The 16,839-nt window shown below is 40.0% G+C and overlaps 5 protein-coding genes across 5 annotated transcripts; 2 read left to right on the plus strand and 3 right to left on the minus strand.

Annotated features, from left to right (window-relative positions):
* The first annotated feature begins 125 nt into the window (after window positions 1–125).
* EAF02_009794 (uncharacterized protein) lies at window positions 126–888 on the plus strand. Its single transcript, XM_038905842.1, has 4 exons — window positions 126–188; window positions 253–272; window positions 358–540; window positions 669–888. Exons 1-4 carry the CDS (start codon window positions 186–188, stop codon window positions 751–753), a joined length of 291 nt encoding a protein of 96 aa, XP_038754265.1. The 5' UTR covers window positions 126–185; the 3' UTR covers window positions 754–888.
* A 3,331-nt stretch (window positions 889–4,219) lies between these two features.
* EAF02_009795 (uncharacterized protein) lies at window positions 4,220–4,506 on the minus strand (the record flags this gene model as incomplete). The annotated part of the gene is made up of 2 exons (XM_038905843.1): window positions 4,220–4,424; window positions 4,475–4,506. The coding sequence occupies 2 exons, from the start codon at window positions 4,504–4,506 to the stop codon at window positions 4,220–4,222; spliced, it is 237 nt and encodes a 78-aa protein (XP_038754266.1).
* A 1,905-nt stretch (window positions 4,507–6,411) lies between these two features.
* EAF02_009796 (uncharacterized protein) lies at window positions 6,412–9,164 on the minus strand (the record flags this gene model as incomplete). Its single annotated transcript, XM_038905844.1, has 2 exons — window positions 6,412–9,032; window positions 9,092–9,164. The coding sequence occupies 2 exons, from the start codon at window positions 9,162–9,164 to the stop codon at window positions 6,412–6,414; spliced, it is 2,694 nt and encodes an 897-aa protein (XP_038754267.1).
* A 542-nt stretch (window positions 9,165–9,706) lies between these two features.
* EAF02_009797 (uncharacterized protein) lies at window positions 9,707–11,618 on the minus strand (the record flags this gene model as incomplete). Its single annotated transcript, XM_038905845.1, has 2 exons — window positions 9,707–10,965; window positions 11,549–11,618. The coding sequence occupies 2 exons, from the start codon at window positions 11,616–11,618 to the stop codon at window positions 9,707–9,709; spliced, it is 1,329 nt and encodes a 442-aa protein (XP_038754268.1).
* Window positions 11,619–12,470: 852 nt separating this feature from the next.
* On the plus strand, window positions 12,471–14,766 carry EAF02_009798 (uncharacterized protein; the record flags this gene model as incomplete). The annotated part of the gene is made up of 5 exons (XM_038905846.1): window positions 12,471–12,529; window positions 12,734–13,001; window positions 13,348–13,661; window positions 13,715–14,261; window positions 14,317–14,766. 5 exons carry the CDS (start codon window positions 12,471–12,473, stop codon window positions 14,764–14,766), a joined length of 1,638 nt encoding a protein of 545 aa, XP_038754269.1.
* Window positions 14,767–16,839: the final 2,073 nt, after the last annotated feature.

A 16,839-nucleotide genomic window follows, 5' to 3' on the forward strand; every position in this document is an offset into this window, starting at 1 on the left:
CGGCGATTTCGATAACAAATTCCAAAATTTCTCGCCCAAGCTCGTGTGTGATGCTATATTAATTGCACTAGTACCTTTGCGGTTAGTGGGGACTGGATATCTGAGGAACGAGGAACGACATCGTCAAAATTGACCAGAATCAAATACCTTAAGAAATCCCTCGCACATTTCGCAATTGATTAAAAATGGTGTGTTCCTTCTTCCCTTCTACACGCAGGCATGTCTGCCAGGAAATACTAACAAATATCCCAGGGCGGCGGCGGCAAAATTCCGTAAGTTCTTCAGTTCCACCAAACTTCAACCGACCTTCAAATTAGCAAGTCCGCCCAAGCACATTATCTGACAACATGACGTTAGATATCCCAAACATGTCTGGTCTCCAGCTGGAGGTTGGTACTCGCAACCTGGTAACTGGAAAGCGAATACTGCGATCATGGCAACTGTCATTGTCGGGATTACTGCTGGAATGTGGAAATTGAGTGCGGAGAGAGAGTATAGGACGAAGTTCCCGGAGGAGGGAAGGTTTTTCCCAAGTCGATAGTGAGTTTGGTTTATATTTTCTATTACAAATGGGAGTCTAGAGAATACTGGGGAACGCCGGAGGAATCAAGGACGGGGCTCAGGGCTGCAAGATATTGGAAGCCTGGCAGTGACTGACAAGATTATAGCTGGAGTAAACAAATCAAGGAGCACGAGGCACAGAAGAACAAGAGCATTACCGATCGTGTGGTGGAGAAGGTCACTGGAAACTAAATTCGAGAATGAGGAAAGAATTGTACATATTTGGGTCGTCATACAATGAATAGGCAACTTCGAGAACAATGATTGCACTCCTTATCACATTGGAGTTTGATGTGTTCTGTGACATGACATTCTGGGCAGATTCGGAAAGGAAAGGGAAAGCTACGTTGTCAGATCGAACGGCAACTAGTCTGTGTTATTGGTTTGATATTGTCTATGATTGTACGAATGCTTCTATCTTGAAGAATGATTACTGCGGTTAGTACTCGAGGTAGGACATATTTGAGGATAGTATCTTTTTGCACCGAAATGCCCTCTGCAATCGTGTAGCGCAGCTTATTCATAGAATAGTTCAATCGGTTCACGCTGCTATTTCACAATTCACACCATGGTTTACTCCTCATTTTCAATGCATGTTCATTCTTTTTCCACTTCCTGGGTCGAGATTATCCAATAGTTTAATATGTGTTGATTTTTCACTCAAGCTCCACTTCTATGGAAGTGTATGGTGATCAGTCCAGTCATATCTCAGGCTATTATTTGGAAGTGAGTTGTACAGTGAGAGTTCATTGTATCAACACAGTTCACGCAATCGCATTTCAATGTTTGAAGACAGATTTTCCATGAAGGATTGCAATCAAATTGTCTGCATGCCCTTCAGTATAATGTGCGTTAAAGTGTTCTTCGGTGAAATCACTTCTTAGTTCTTAGCTTGAGATATTCATCACTAATCTCGGGGGTCTCTCAAGTTATTGAGTTATTGAATTTGTGATGGTCGGTCAATGGAGATGCTCTACTCGTGAAGTCCCAGCTAAACAGACTGGAGCCGAGTGCTTCTAATCTATACCCTCGCTTCTTCGAGACCTCATGGATTGAATATTAATTCCGATATTGTCATCTGGTATTGTTTCTGCTCAATGAGGGTGTTGAACAACGGTGGTAATCATATGATCTCGGCGAAATTTGCAACACATTGAGTCCGGGATAGTAATTTTTGAAGGGGCAATTCCTATCATTCATTCCTTCATACTCAATGACCCCAGGAAGCGTCCTCCTTGGTGAATCTTGACTGGCTGTGTCAATGATGAAGTAAATGGTCTAATTGGGTGCCGTGCAAAATTTTTCCTGGCAGATCTGTATCACTAATCCACTTCTCTGGATGGAGAACGAACGTGTTGACAAAGTTGCATAAATTCGAAGGACATAGTTGATTGGCTCCAAGAAGCTCGCTATTCGGCAGTTATTGACTATATGGTGGTATGCTAGGAACTTTCAAAGGAGTGATAGGCACTCTCATACTGCGGTTCATCATAGAAAGATAGTTGATTCGACTTGCTAGTAGGACGAAATCTTCAAATTTTTACCCTGGGTCTGAAGGGTATATAAGTGCAGTAAATCCATCACTTCCGAAATGTTACAACCTGAAAGAACTCAAATTATATGATGAGACCATTCATGAGTTCCTCGTGATGCAAGCAATTCTGCCTGGTAGGTTCTCTTTTTTTTTTTATACATGTATGAGCGTTGTGTGTATATCTGAGCTAATATCGTCAGAATTTCGACAGCATGTATTCTCAATATTGCCACGCAATAAGTTCAATGGTCGACTTTCCTCGATGGTTTTCTATCCATTCACGTATAAAACCTTCGCAGGTTTTATCTCATTCTTTAATAGTTTGAAACCTATTTCGAGAGCATGGCATGTCTATTCCATCTATGAATCTTTTATCCACCTCACTTTTTGCTCTATGCTATTAGAATCTAAGTTCTAATCTCTCTTTTATAGACTGCGGAAGAATTAAATTACATTTAAGATTTCCTGGCTGTGTAGTTTGAGGATCACCAATTGCACGAGTGGCTAATGGTAGACTGAATACACAATTATTTGGCCTTGCCCCTCAGTATTGGCGTGGACCGAATTCACTTCCAATTTTCATTGGTATATATAGTTGTCATGGTCACACATTATGAACTGTAAGAACGAGCTCTCGAAAGCGACTTCTCGCAGAGGACTACAGGTTTGCCAGTTGAGTGAATGCATGAAGTGGGACAAAAACATGTTCATCTGTCAAAGATATCTCTTCAATTTCGACATGTGGGTAGTAAACTCAAAAAGAATTAGAAATTGGGTGACAATAACCCAGCATAGCTTTTTCTGGCAACGAAAAAAAAAAGATGATTCAATTTTGTGTTATCCATCAAGAAGATGTTTCCAAGTCAGCAGGCCGAACTATCAAGCCAACTTATGCCCTCTAATTGCGACGAGCGACCAAAAGGCAACTGACCACATTTCTCCCAATACGCATCACTCTTTGAGGAATACTAGAACGTTCTTCTCTTTTATTGAGTGTGGTCATGAGAAGCTCAGGCTTTATACTAGATTCAAGCTTCAAAAGAATTGATTAGCTTCGCGCTAATGCTCCACACAAGTTTTGGCCCGGGAGAAGTGAATATTCCACCCTGACTGCACCTCCAACTGCGGGATATTCTCGAGGTTGGAGATATATAAAGGCCTTGAGTCTCACCATCAGAATGTAATCAGAATGTAATAATCAATGAAGAGTCTCTGAAGGAATCCTCGACGTACCAGGGGCAAGTGTCTTCATATCCACCATCGTCGATTCCCAACAATATAAAACATGGCGTAGCAGAAGGGTAGGAGTGAGATATTTCTCAATGGTGCCCTTCGACTGCTCACTGTCAATGAACAAAGTGTTCGAGTGTCTTTGTTGTCATTTGTGTCTTCTATCTTATATAATATCGCATGGCACGAAAGTTGTTTTCATCCCACAGTATTATAAAATGATGGAGATCTCAATTCTTGACCACTAGTTGGAGCCAAGCTTTTTAACATGCCGTGGTCCTCATGGATTTTTAACCACCAGTTAGAATTCAGATCATGCACACGCTCTGTTCCCACAGATTGGTTGACTTTCATAGAAAACGGAATATCGCACTCTTTTACCTTTTTGGATGAAAAATTCCGTTCCTAACTTCTAAGTACAATCGAAGTTTATCCACAGACCTATATATGTGCTCATTGGTACATCTATCACTTTAGATAATCCGAATCTCGCGTATGCAGATTCTATATCGCTGCTTTAAAGCACAAGTCAGTCATTCTCTGTGACTAACGCAATGACCTCCATATCTACCACTCACTCTTATCCTTGTAAGCAGTCACGAAGAATACATTATTAGCACTCACAAATAAAACAGTCACACAATCACACACAAGGAAATCAGCAATGCACAATCAAACAAACCACAAGATATTTCCATTTATCAGCTGATAAAAGTGCATCTACCGCAGTTTCAAAATCACGCTTCCTCCATTTCCTCTCGTCCCGTTCCCTCGCATTCCAACTTCCATTAATCTCAATGACCCCGAGGGAAGTTCTTCAAAATCCAATAGCCCATACCACGATACCACCAAATCATCAAATCACCAAACCATCTCAAACCCCCTCTATCCCCCCTAATCCAAAAATGGCCTAAGATTATATTTGTGTATAGCAGCTTCAGCTCCATCCCAATCAGTAGCTACCTGAAAACCTAGAGTATCCTTCAAAACCTTGCGTGCCCGTATCTTAAGACTCTCTTCTTGTTCTTCGAACCAGTCTGCAGTCAGGATTGGCATAAAATTTTCGTAGATGGTGAGAAGTGGTGGGGTGAGCTCGGGTCTACATTCGTCAATTTTGCGAAATTTCGCGGTGACCCTTGCTGTACGTACGACTTCTGATTCGAGTTCGCTGATCGTATCATTGAGCGCTTCGGATAAAGTTTTGGGGGGGGGGGAGGTGGAGGCGGTGGCAGTAGAGGTGGAGGTAGAGGGGGTGGAGTGGGCTCGTTGGTTGTTATGGGACATGATGCTTGAAGGTGTGAATTTCGATGTATTTTAGTATGTTGAGTATTGATGCGTTGAGTTTAATATATCTTAAGTATTGTTATGTTGGCGTGTCGATGTGCAAATCAAAAATCAAAAAGAAAAAAAGAGCGAATCCACGAGACTAAGTAAATCCGGCTCGCCTACAAGAAACAAACCATTCATCGAGGAAATCTCGATCTGGAGTCACATCTCCAAATGAGTCTTGACGATATCACTATTCATTCCATTCGCTGAATGAGTTTCAAAGAGCCACGTGATATTTGTCATTTGAATAGAATGCGTGCTTTGCATACAGAGTCTGGAACTTATGATTGTAATCTCTATAGAAGGTAGAAAATACGCACAGAGTTTTGAAACTCAGAAGCAAAGGAGCGCACTCGGAAGCGAGAGAGCTCTATCCGCGCACCCCTTTCCCTCTTTATGTATAATTTCTTCAATGCTTTCGATCATATAAATTTCAATCATATCATCCCGAACTTTAATTATCAAAATCACTACACAATGTATAGCCATCTTGCTTAAGCTTGAATCTCTCCCACTTTCCACTCCCAGTCTCCCTCAGCACGTTCAAACCACTCAACCACCAACAACCAACTAAACCTTTAACCCATTAAAGGCGTTCAAACCATCTATACCATCTAACCCACTTCACTCAACCACCCTCCCCCAAATTCAAACCTCACTTCACCTAATACCCTCCACCTAAACCCTCCACCTGTATATATAGTATAGTTGTAAAGCTTATAACTTCTATTGTATCCGCTTATGGTAATAATAAGGAAAGTTACTTAAATTTAATTGAGTTTTATAAAAAATATATTCTTATAAATAATTAAATTTGAATATTAAATTAATAAAATTAAAGAAAATAAAAAGAAAAATAAAAAGAAAATGAAAGAAATGAAAAGAAATAAAAAGAAATGAAAAGAAATGAAAAGAAATCAAATCAAAATATTCTATATACTAATATATAATTAATTAATAAAATTAATAAGTTAATAATATAAAAAAAATAGAAAATATAAAATAGAGAAAAAAAATAGAAAATAGAAACAGAAAATAGAAAAATAGAAAAAAAATAAGAAATCAAAAAATCTAATTTTATTTTTAATTTCTTATTCTAATTTTTTAAATACTAAATTATAAAAAGATATTAATAAAAAGAATTAAAAAGAAAATTTTGATTTCTAATAATTAATAAATAAAAAATTCAAAAATTACTTTAAAAAATTATAGAAATAAGATATACTTTTTTTTTAAAAAAATATATAAACAATTGAAAAATTAAATATTAAAATTCAAAAACTGATTTTTTCTTCATAAAAAGATTATCAGATTTTTGAAAATAATTAAATTCAGAATTCAAAATTCAATTAGTTTTTTTTTAAAAAAAATCTTTCTAACTTTAGTTTATAATAAGATTAAAAAGAAAAAAAATTCAATTATATTTTTTAAATTCAAAAAAATTAATTAATAATAATAAAAGAAAGAATTTTTTTTTCCTTTTTTTTGAGAAGCATAAAGAAATAAAAAAAAATGAATTTGAAAATATAATATTTAATATTTAATATTTGCTTTTCCAATTTTCGATTTTCGATTTATTCGTTTACTTAGCCATTGGCCTCATTGACCAACCGTACAACAATCAATCAATCACTCAGATCTAGAGCAAGATCAAGATCAATTACTCAGCTCCTCATTATCTCATTTCCATATATTCCCTACAGAAATTCCATTCCATTCCATTCCATCCACATCCCTGATTCCTTTTTTCCCAAACTCTAGATTTTATAAACCAAATCTCCCTCAGTATACATGATATCATTTCGCTCATCCATTGCTCTCAGCGCGGCTACTGCTTCCTCCCTCTCAAAACTACCTCCTGCACCACCTCCAATACGTCGATTGACCGCCTCGATAATAGCATTGACCTCGGCACTATCATCTTCAAACAGAGATGTATTCATCATTTGACCCATCGTCGTGCGGAAGACTTGTAGACGGTTAGGTGTAATACCTGTCGAGACATTCAGAGCTGCAGTTCCAGCTGCAAGTTCCTCTTCTTCATCACCCTCCTCTACATTCTGTGATTGAGACTGCGATTGACTCGAAGTACCTCTCAATGCCTGAGAAGCCGGTAAGGAAGAAGCGAAAGAAGTTTGGGATTGTGTTGGTACGCGACTTGAGGATGCTCTTGCTGGACGACGTGCTGGACTGGCTGAATATAGATCATCCTCCTCCTCATCATTTGGCGCCCCGCTTGGAGTGGCACCATTTCTTCGAGATGAAGAAGTGCCTGAAACTCTCGTTCTTGCAGTACCTGGTGTACGAGTTGCTCTCGTCGATGGTGCATGAGAGGTAGGAGCTGGTGAATCATCATCATTCGAGGATGAACTCTCGTTTCCAGAAGATTCGTCTTCAAGAGGTCTAGTCTTTCTTCTCTTTGATTTCTTTTCATCCTCAAGCACTTCCTTGAACAGTGCAAACCTCAAAATACTCTCAGCAGCCAATGCATCTACCTCCTCAACTCTATTACTTAATCTAGACTTTGCATGCGCGGTACTCAAACGGATGATGGTTTCCAATGTTCTAACTGTCATGGCGTTTGTCTTTCGTTGATTTCCTTGCATGTCGTCATTTCTCAGCGCTACATATATCTCGCTAATTCTATCACTAGCTTCTTGGGTTAAGACTGGCTTTACTCGAGTTTTGGCGTATTGAATGTATTTCTTCATGAAAGGTATGCTGAGAACTTCGACCCTGCGATGTGATCCTCGGCCAGTAGTAACAGTCACACCGGCGTGTAACATCTCGTTATATTTTTCGTAAACAGGTGTTACCTGGTTGGCATCTGCTTCTTGTTCAACACCTACACCGAGTGTTTGATGTGCTTGTTCACGAACGGGGGCTCCTTCTTCGGTCTGTGGATCTCTATATCTGTGCATTCTTAGAACGTGTTCAGATATTTGTCGATCCCTGAAATCATCAATATCATCTGTTACTACGAATAATAAATCGAAACGAGACAGGAGAGAATCTGGAAGAGCAATATTCTTGTGAGGGTCTTTGTGAGTGTCGTATTGACCGAAGATAGGATTGGCGGCTGCGATGACGGAACAGCGAGCGTTGAGAGAGGTATGAATACCAGCTTTGGCAATAGTGACAGTTTGTTGTTCCATAACTTCGTGAATGGCAACTCTATCTATGTCGGACATTTTGTCGAATTCATCAATACATACCACACCGCGATCAGCCAAAACCATAGCACCAGCTTCGAGACGACGTTCACCGGTTTCCTTATCGGAAGTAACGGCGGCCGTGAGACCAACACCGGAAGAACCTCGACCTGTTGTCGCAATTGCGAGTGGGGCGGTATTGAGCACGAAACGAAGAACTTGAGATTTGGCTGTGGATGGATCACCAACCATAAGGATATTGATATCTCCTCTCAAATGCGTTCCGTTCTCGAGATTCTTTTCCAGACCACCCAATAACATGAGAAGAATAGCTTTCTTGATGTGTTCGTGCCCATAGATACTTGGTGCTAATGACTGAGAAAGAAGATTGAAAAGATTCTTCTTCTTTGCAATTTTGTTGATGTTTCGAATGTCGGTATCGGTAATGGTATGTGTCGCAATGCCTCCTCCCGATTTCGAAGATAAAAGAACCACATTATTAGCTAACACCACCGTCTTAAAAAGCGCACTGCTATGCCCCGCATTTCTATTTCCTAAACTCCTGTAAATTCCAACAAGCTGTACTCGATCACCAGGTTTAACTTTATCAACCAAATCATCATCTAAAATAACATCCACACCTCTTGGAAGTTGTCCTGCCGGTGCTCGTTCCGGCATTTCTTGAATAGATATCGTTTGGTGATCTCTGTATGTGCTGTATCCATATTCCGTAACCAGCGGATTTCCCTGTTCATCTTCCTGTGGATAAACACTCGACGTACTGGCTCCACTAGCAGTCATTGTTTGATCCTTGTATTCACGGAAATGGAATATCTTCTTCTTCTCATTGTAATGCACACTCTTGACCACCTTTGGCCTCACTAATGAACATCTTGTGACAATCCCTTCCAAACTAACCATCCTATTCAAGTGCGTACTCGATAACGTTCTGGGATTGCATGCAAATTGGCCAAAACTACCAGAAAAGGCACAATAGTACATAGTATCTTCAGAAGATTGTTTAGCATTGGTATTTGGAAGTGTTTGTACGATTTGAAATAGTGCGCGATCGAAGGCTTGGGCAAAATCAAATGGTTGTTCGAGGAGGCCATTTGCCAATTCAGGATTATGTGCACGAACTTCATCGATACTGACGATCAAACGTCGTTGATGCTTTCGAAGCATATCAGTAATTTCGGATCGATAACTTCTTGCGGCGCCATCAGCTGTGATTATTTATATTAGTACTTGTAGGTAAATAGAGGGGATTGACAGGAAAAAATACTTGGATCAAGAAATTCTTGTGCAGACCGCACACGATCGGCGACAGCCTCATCTCTTAATTGTGCGCCGTCCATGTTAGAGAGTATATCAGGTTATGTACAGGCGTGGTTTTAAGGTTTAACCTGAAAATATGTATGGTGGTTTGTTGTTGAAGTTAAAGAGGGGCGGTATGGGTTGCTGTGGTGTTGACAATCGCGAAATTTCAATTCAAAAGGAGATATCGCGTGGAAACACGGTTGTGCGCGTAAAGTGGTTTTTGGTATCACGTGGTTGCTTCCCTTGCTTCCTCATCTTGTACCGACAGATTAACGAGACGTAACTATACAGAACCCTAATCTTCTGGTTTCAAACATCACATTTAAATCTCACCATGCCATTGCAAACAACAAAAGACTCCCCCCAGAAAATCAGATCAGGGTAGGTAGGTAGGAAGTGAGAATTTGAATTATGTACATGATAAGATTATATATAAGCGAAGTAGAATGTAGTTCTGATTAAGGTATTTTGATTTCTGTCTTTTCTGCATCAGTTTTGAAATTCGACCTTTTTCTTCTCCTCCTTTCCCCCAATACCAGTTTCCCTGCATTTATTTTCCGAAAAACAGGCGCCAGCTCATCTACCTAGATGGACATTCACTAGGTGCAATATCTACTCTCCCCATAAACTCCCTCAATCTTTCCTGAACCACTACTCCATTCCACGTTTCCATTTCCCTTGTATCATCTTCATCTTGATCTCCATCTCCTTCCTCCACCCAGTCATCTTCCTCTCCTTCTGTCCCCTCGGTCTCTTCCAAAACACCCAGGACCGGTACCCCCACCTGTTCAATGGCAAAACTAGCTGCTACACTTCCCCAACAACTAGCTTCTATAATTCCCTTTCCTCTTGCCAACGCAACTGCCAAACCACCTAAGAATGCATTTCCACCTCCCGTCGGATCTACCACTTTATGCTCCTCCTCCCCCTCTCCAGCTTGATGATAAGCCGGAATCCATTTCTCAATCCCCGGGTCGACAGGAACATAGTCGTTTCTTTCGAAGCTAATCTCTCCAGAATCACTAAGCAATCCTGCGAACAAATCTTCCATGTTCATATCTAGTGTTAAGCCACCTCTAGATCTATTTGCCGGACGTTTTCTTCGGTTTTTCTCCGCACGTCTATTTCTTCCTCCGTTCTTCGCAACATAACATCCTAATGCTCCACATCTTACAACGATTGCGTAAGATTGCAATGGCATTGAAGATAAGAGTTGTTCACAAGAACGTTCTACTGCTTCCATGGATAGTTCTCCTTCAGGAGTCATACCAGAATCAGGATCGCCCATGAAACCTGCTAGTTCCGAGTGATTTGGTGAGAGAACGTCGATATATGGAAGGACATTTGTACAATTTAAAAGTTCGTCTGGTGTACAAAGATCTGGGACTGGTTCCCATATGATAAGTGGTTTGGGATGATTGGGAGAATGTGATTTTCGAAGTGAGAGAATGCGTGTTACAAGATCTATACAGCGATTTGGGGAGCATATGAGATGGAAAGATTTTGCGAATAAGAGAGGAGGATGAGAAGCTATAGATGATTCGTCCAGTCGAAGTTTTGGGGTTGTGTATTTGAATGAGCGGGTTTCGTTGCTGTCGTAGCCATTCCAGCCGCGAGTTGTGAGACGGGTGGGATCAGTACGGATTAGACAAGAGGTTTGCCAGGTGGTTATTTGAGATGATATTGAGGGGGGGAAATCGGAGCCTTTATCTACTATCCAAGAGATTGTTTTGGAGAGCGGTGGAGGAGAAAAGAGACGGGCTCCTAAGGCGGAATAGGAACCGGCACCACCCAGGACATCATACACTGAGGGAGTTGGTGGGAGGTAGTGTATCTCATCTACATTGAAATATTAATATATATATCAAAACGGAATTTGACGAGAAGTTGGTACGTGAGAAAACAAAGTATGATGATGGTTATCTTGTTAGATATATCATCCCTGAACATGAAGGTAAAATACCGGAGAAAACCGGATAAGAAATCGTAACGCCCATTCTTGAAACAAATGAGGTTTGGAAATACCGATACATCTCTTCTTTCACAAGAAGCTTCATGAGCTCATGATGAAGCTCCAACGGTGTCTGTGTTGTGGTTGAAGACTCAAATTTGGTGAGACCAAATTTAATGCATGTACCTCATGCATGAACAACATAAACATCCCAACCGTTTCACGAATCTTGCCAACAGTTATTACTTGAGAATAGAAAACAATCACACATAGAATTTAAATATCACTAGATATAAGATATAGACAGAAATAAAGTATCAAATCATGAACATTAAGTCGACTCTGGCCTATTCTTCCACATGTTTCAAGAATCTGAGACTTCTCAAGTTGTTCTGAAATTGATGAACCTCTCCTCTCCTCCCCCAAAAACAATACGAAAGATACATCAGTAAACACCACTTTTATACATACCAATTATAAACATTCCCAGAGTACAAAAATCGATTTCTTGATCGTTAGATATTTGATCATCTTGGTCCATATTTCAAATGAATGTATGATGAATGGAGGTAAAAGAAAGAAGTGAGGTATGAATTGTATACCTAGGTGTCGGTAGCTTTCTCCCCTTGAATAAATGAATGAATGAGGTCAAGAAATGAAATGAGTGTACGAGCAGAGAAATAGGTAGGTACTAGGTCAACAGATAAGGCTGAATGTCAAATGAAGTGACAGCAGCCCCTCACCACTCGCCCATCAAATGTTAGCCAGGTGTCACACGGCACAAAACGGGTTAGCGGCAGCCTTGTATGCAGCCTTGTATCATTGTATATATCAGATATCAGATTACCTAGGTATGCTTGGATGATGTCTGGATTATGTAATTAGTCTCCTAAGGACACCAGCACGTGCAGCAGTCGGAAAAACGGGTAAGGGTAAGGCATCTAAATGAAGGAGGGAGTGAAGCTTGAACTGTGAGTGGGTGTAAAAGTGCTTGCGTGGATTTATTAGGTAGATGAATTAAATGAAGAACATCATCACATCACATCCCATCAATACTCTCTCTCTTGCATCCATACCATTCCTCCTCTTCTTCCTCTCACTCCCTCTCGCCTTGTCTGCTTCATTGTATAAGGGCTCTTTCTCTTTCTCGTCGCTCCATACCAATCTGGTGAATTAACAGCTTCTTTTATTTACCTACCAATTACCATCCTATATTACAATATTACAATATTACAGTATTTATATGCGTAATTAGCAACCTTTTACCTCCTTCCCCTTGCATTAGCACCACGAAACATCGAGAATCAGACAGCTCCATTCTCTCAAACAACCTCCTATTCGATCGATCATTCCTTCTGCAACAAGAATTTGGAACAATTCCTGCACTTCAAATATGTCTCAACAACCTGAAGCTGTAAATAATATGCATAATTTGACTACGCTCATAAAACGGTAATTGTACTTCATATTTCTGTCCTTTCAATATCACATTCACAACTCAATACTACAACACAACTCCACTTCCATCTACCTCCAGAATCTCCATTACATACATTTATTTACACACACATCCCAATTCTTTTCTGGAAACTAAACCAACATGTCATCAATCGATCCTCGCATAACCAGCACCGAGCTAACCTTCATAATCTCCAGACTCGAAGCCGCAACCTCTCGTCTTGAAGATATAGCTTCCTCTACCATTCCACCTCCTTCGTCTTCCATCCCTCTAATTTCTCCTCCGGTCGGAGCTGCGAAAACGAATGGTACAGCTCCGCCACCAACAATCCAAACCCCAGATATCAAAAAGATCATCGAGGATCCAATCCCAGGAGTAGTCTCGGAATTCGACAATTTTATTCAGGGGGCGGTTAAGAAATATGTTAACTTGAGTGATGAAATTGGAGGGGTTGTTGCGCAACAGGTAGGTTCAAGGGCCTCATTGTTTTCTTCGTGGCACGGCGGGGGTGGTCAAATGCACGCATGGCATAAGATGGAGTGAGAGAGGGGCATCTCATGTTCGAATATTCTATTCTTACGGCAGAGGCAGGGGTGAGTGGGGAAGTATGGGGGAAGCTCTATATCAATTGGTTGAGTGGTTGATTGATAGAAAGTGTCATTATGGGGGCAGGCCCCCAAACCCCCATATCTCGCTGCGCTCGACGATTTTCTATGCAAATAGTCTGCCTCTGCGGCAGCGGCCCTCGGAGAGCCAGCGGAGCGTCATTTAATTAAGTGATAGGAAATGGAGGCTAACTTATTTATCAAAGGCGTCTAGTGTATTGAAGGCATATGTCGGACAACGAAGATATATTTTGATTACTACAAAGTCAAAGAAACCTGGCATGCAAGATGAACCATTCCAAAAGCTCATCAAACCTCTCCAGGATTCATTTACCGCTGTTGATGATATCCGAAAGTCCAATCGTGCATCACCATTTTTCAATCATCTCAGTGCAGTCTCTGAAAGTATTGGGGTACTTGCTTGGGTTACAATGGATAACAAACCATACAAGCATGTTGATGAATCATTGGGATCTGCTCAATACTACGGAAACAGAGTATTGAAGGAATTCAAGGAGAAGTAGGTCATTTTTAATTTGATAATTGGAGATGGTCATTAATTTCTACTTACAGAGACCCAAAACAAGTCGAATGGATTCAAGCATTTTATCAAATCTTTAAAGATCTTAGCGAATATGCTAAGGATAACTTTCCAAATGGTATTCCATGGAATCCAAAGGGTGAAGATTTGGAAGTTGCGATTAAGGATGTTGATCAAAAGGCACCAGCCCCTCCAGCTCCTCATCCAAAGGCTGCAACTGCCGGAGGAGCCGCACCACCACCACCACCTCCTCCTCCTCCACCACCAGTTTTCGATGACATTCCATCAAAGCCAGCACCAAAACAAACAGATTCAAGTGCTGGACTTGGAGCCGTTTTCTCCGAGTTGAATAAAGGAGCAGATGTCACAAAAGGATTGCGCAAAGTGAATGCTGATCAAATGACACATAAAAACCCTTCTTTGAGAGCAGGTGCTACAGTTCCTACTAGAAGTGATAGTCAATCCAGTATTAGTTCGAACCGAGGAAAGAGTCCTGCTCCTGGTAAAAAACCTAAGCCAGAGAGTATGAGAACTAAGAAGCCTCCTGTGAAAAAATTGGAGGGTAACAAGTGGTTTATTGTGAGTTACTATTTTTTTTGATTGGGAGTAGTTATGTACTAACATTCCGGAAAAGGAAAACTACGAAAATGAATCTGAGCCAATCACAATTGAAGCGTCTATTTCACATTCAATCCTCATTTCTCGCTGCTCAAAAACTACAATTATCATTAAAGGAAAAGCAAACGCAATTTCTATTGATAACTCCCCTCGTCTTGCCTTGGTAATTGATAGTCTCGTCTCATCGATTGATGTTATCAAAGCACCAAACTTTGCACTTCAAGTACTAGGCACGTTGCCAACTATTATGATGGATCAAGTTGATGGTGCTCAAATTTACTTGGGAAAGGAGAGTTTGAACACGGAGGTCTTCACGAGTAAATGTAGTAGTGTTAATGTCCTACTCCCAGATTTGGAAAGTGCAGATGGTGAAGGAGATTACAAGGAGGTACCTCTGCCTGAACAGTTGAGGACTTGGGTGGAGAACGGAAAGGTTAAGAGTGAGATTGTTGAACATGCTGGATAGATTAGTTAAGATGGATTGTAGTGTTTTGGGGGGACTTTGGTGAAAGTTTTTGGGGGATGAGGGGACAACGAAATGTGATGGAGAATTTCAGTGGATTTGATATGATAGATGTGGTGAAGCGAAGTGTTATATCATCGTATATTAGTTCGAGTTTTCAAGCAGGGCAGAGGTCAAAGCGAATTGTACATATACATGTCTATGTATATGTATATTTATATCCGAGACTTGTCTCGCTTGGCTGTCTATACGTAGGAGAAAAAACAGGCCGGAATTGACCAATGCTCTCTACGCGTTGTTTTGGTGAGGGTGCACGTACCATTGCGTAGTGGTCAATTCCGGCCTGTTTTTTCTCCTATGTATAGGCTGTCTGGTAGATTTTAAAACGAAGATTTTCTACTTATCACGTCATATTTTTCATGCCTGGTGATGTGTCCCTGTGCGATGTCTTTTCTCTATTGTTTTTTTTTGTTTTTTTTTGTTTTTTTTGTTTTTTTTTTTCAGGGAGATGATAATTGGTGAGTTTTTGAGAGCGGAGATTTGGGGGAGTCGGGTGGGAAGAGGAGAGGGGATATGAGAAGTCAGGTGGGAAGTCAGGCGGGAGGCCAGGTGAGAAGAGGAGGGGAGGGTGGATAGGGGGAAGGATGGTTTATTAAGTGGATGATGATTGAGAGAGGGGTAAGGGAGATATGTAGAAGATTGAAAGGGGAAGGGGAAGGGGAAGGGGAAAGGAGGGAAGGGAAGGGAAGAGGAAAAATAAAAATAAATAAAATAAATTATAAATAAATATAATTATTGTGACGATCCTGTCATATTAGTGGATCGGCTAGGTCCTCACGTGATCCACAATCCTGTATATTACCACTTCCTTCCGAAGAGCTCTTCTAGCTCTTCACCTTAGTATTCTAAATGATGCAATCGTTATATTATATTAAGATCATATAAATTTTTTAAGCTCTTGATTATTCCTACAAAGCTTCCTATCGCTAGTCCGCTCGCCGAATACCTATTGCCTTCTATGCCTGCTCCTCCGATACAACCATTCATACAACCTCCGATCAAGACCTCTCCCTAGCTCCGCTCTTGCGGATCTTACCTACTGATAAGCTGATATCTCATTATCATATCATTTAGAGTCTCCTTACTTTATCAATAATAGATCCGAAGATCCTGAATCTAATACACAAACTGTAGAAACTAATCGATTCAAAACATCAATATATTTACACAATCGATATTACAATGAAGCAGCTTATTCAGTTGATCTATTAGGCCAATTTGCATTTCACTAATATTTCCGCCGCTTTATCAGTACCACCGACAAAAAATGTATTTCAAGCAGATCTCCTCTTTTTCGTTTATTTTATCTTTCAACAATTCTCGAAACCTTCTTCTATTGATTTCGAAGCCTTTCTTACAAAAACAATAAAACCGCAAAATGTATACTTCCACAAAGCGATCAACAATATTACGAATTATATTATAAGCAATATTGAAACTAGTATTGAAACTATAAACCAGATATTAATAATAATAGAAAATATAGATTATAATATAATTGGATTGAAGATGTCACGGTGTGAGCTCACGTGATATGCTGGTCCTATCGGAGAGGACCGAAAGGAGCGCTCGCACCGGAGCGCAAGCAAGCTAGGGCCCGATCGGGCTAGCTCGCTATAAGAATTCCGTATATCTTTAACTCAGAAGATCCTGTATTATAGCTCTTTAAATTATATCTTAATTCTCAATCTGAACCTATTACCCAAATCAGTATAGCCTTATTAGATTAAAACAAAGTTATTAGAACTTTATCTAATTTGTTTGTCTTGTAATACTACATAGCTTTTATTTATTAAAATATCACTTTTATAATAACTACTTTGCACCCACCTAGCCAATCTAAGGACTTTTTAGAATTTAGCACTTCTATATCAAAGGATCCCTAGATTTGATATTAATATCTTTAGTCGATATTTGTATATTATACTGAGTTAAAGGAAATCAATAGATTATTCGAATACAAAATTTCCGAATTCCTAATCCACAAATATATTCAAGCTGTTTTGTATAAGTAGA

This window comes from Botrytis sinoallii, assembly GCF_014898435.1.
Source record: "Botrytis sinoallii strain Bc 23 chromosome Unknown BSIN_022, whole genome shotgun sequence".
Classification (NCBI taxonomy): Eukaryota; Fungi; Ascomycota; class Leotiomycetes; order Helotiales; family Sclerotiniaceae; genus Botrytis; species Botrytis sinoallii.

What these genes read in the sequence shown, in the direction of transcription:
- EAF02_009794 (XM_038905842.1), top strand. An exon ending in GGCGGCGGCGGCAAAATTCC is followed by an intron (nt 273 to 357) that starts GTAAGTTCTTCA and finishes ACATGACGTTAG; the next exon opens with ATATCCCAAACATGTCTGGT. An exon ending in AGGTTTTTCCCAAGTCGATA is followed by an intron (nt 541 to 668) that starts GTGAGTTTGGTT and finishes ACAAGATTATAG; the next exon opens with CTGGAGTAAACAAATCAAGG.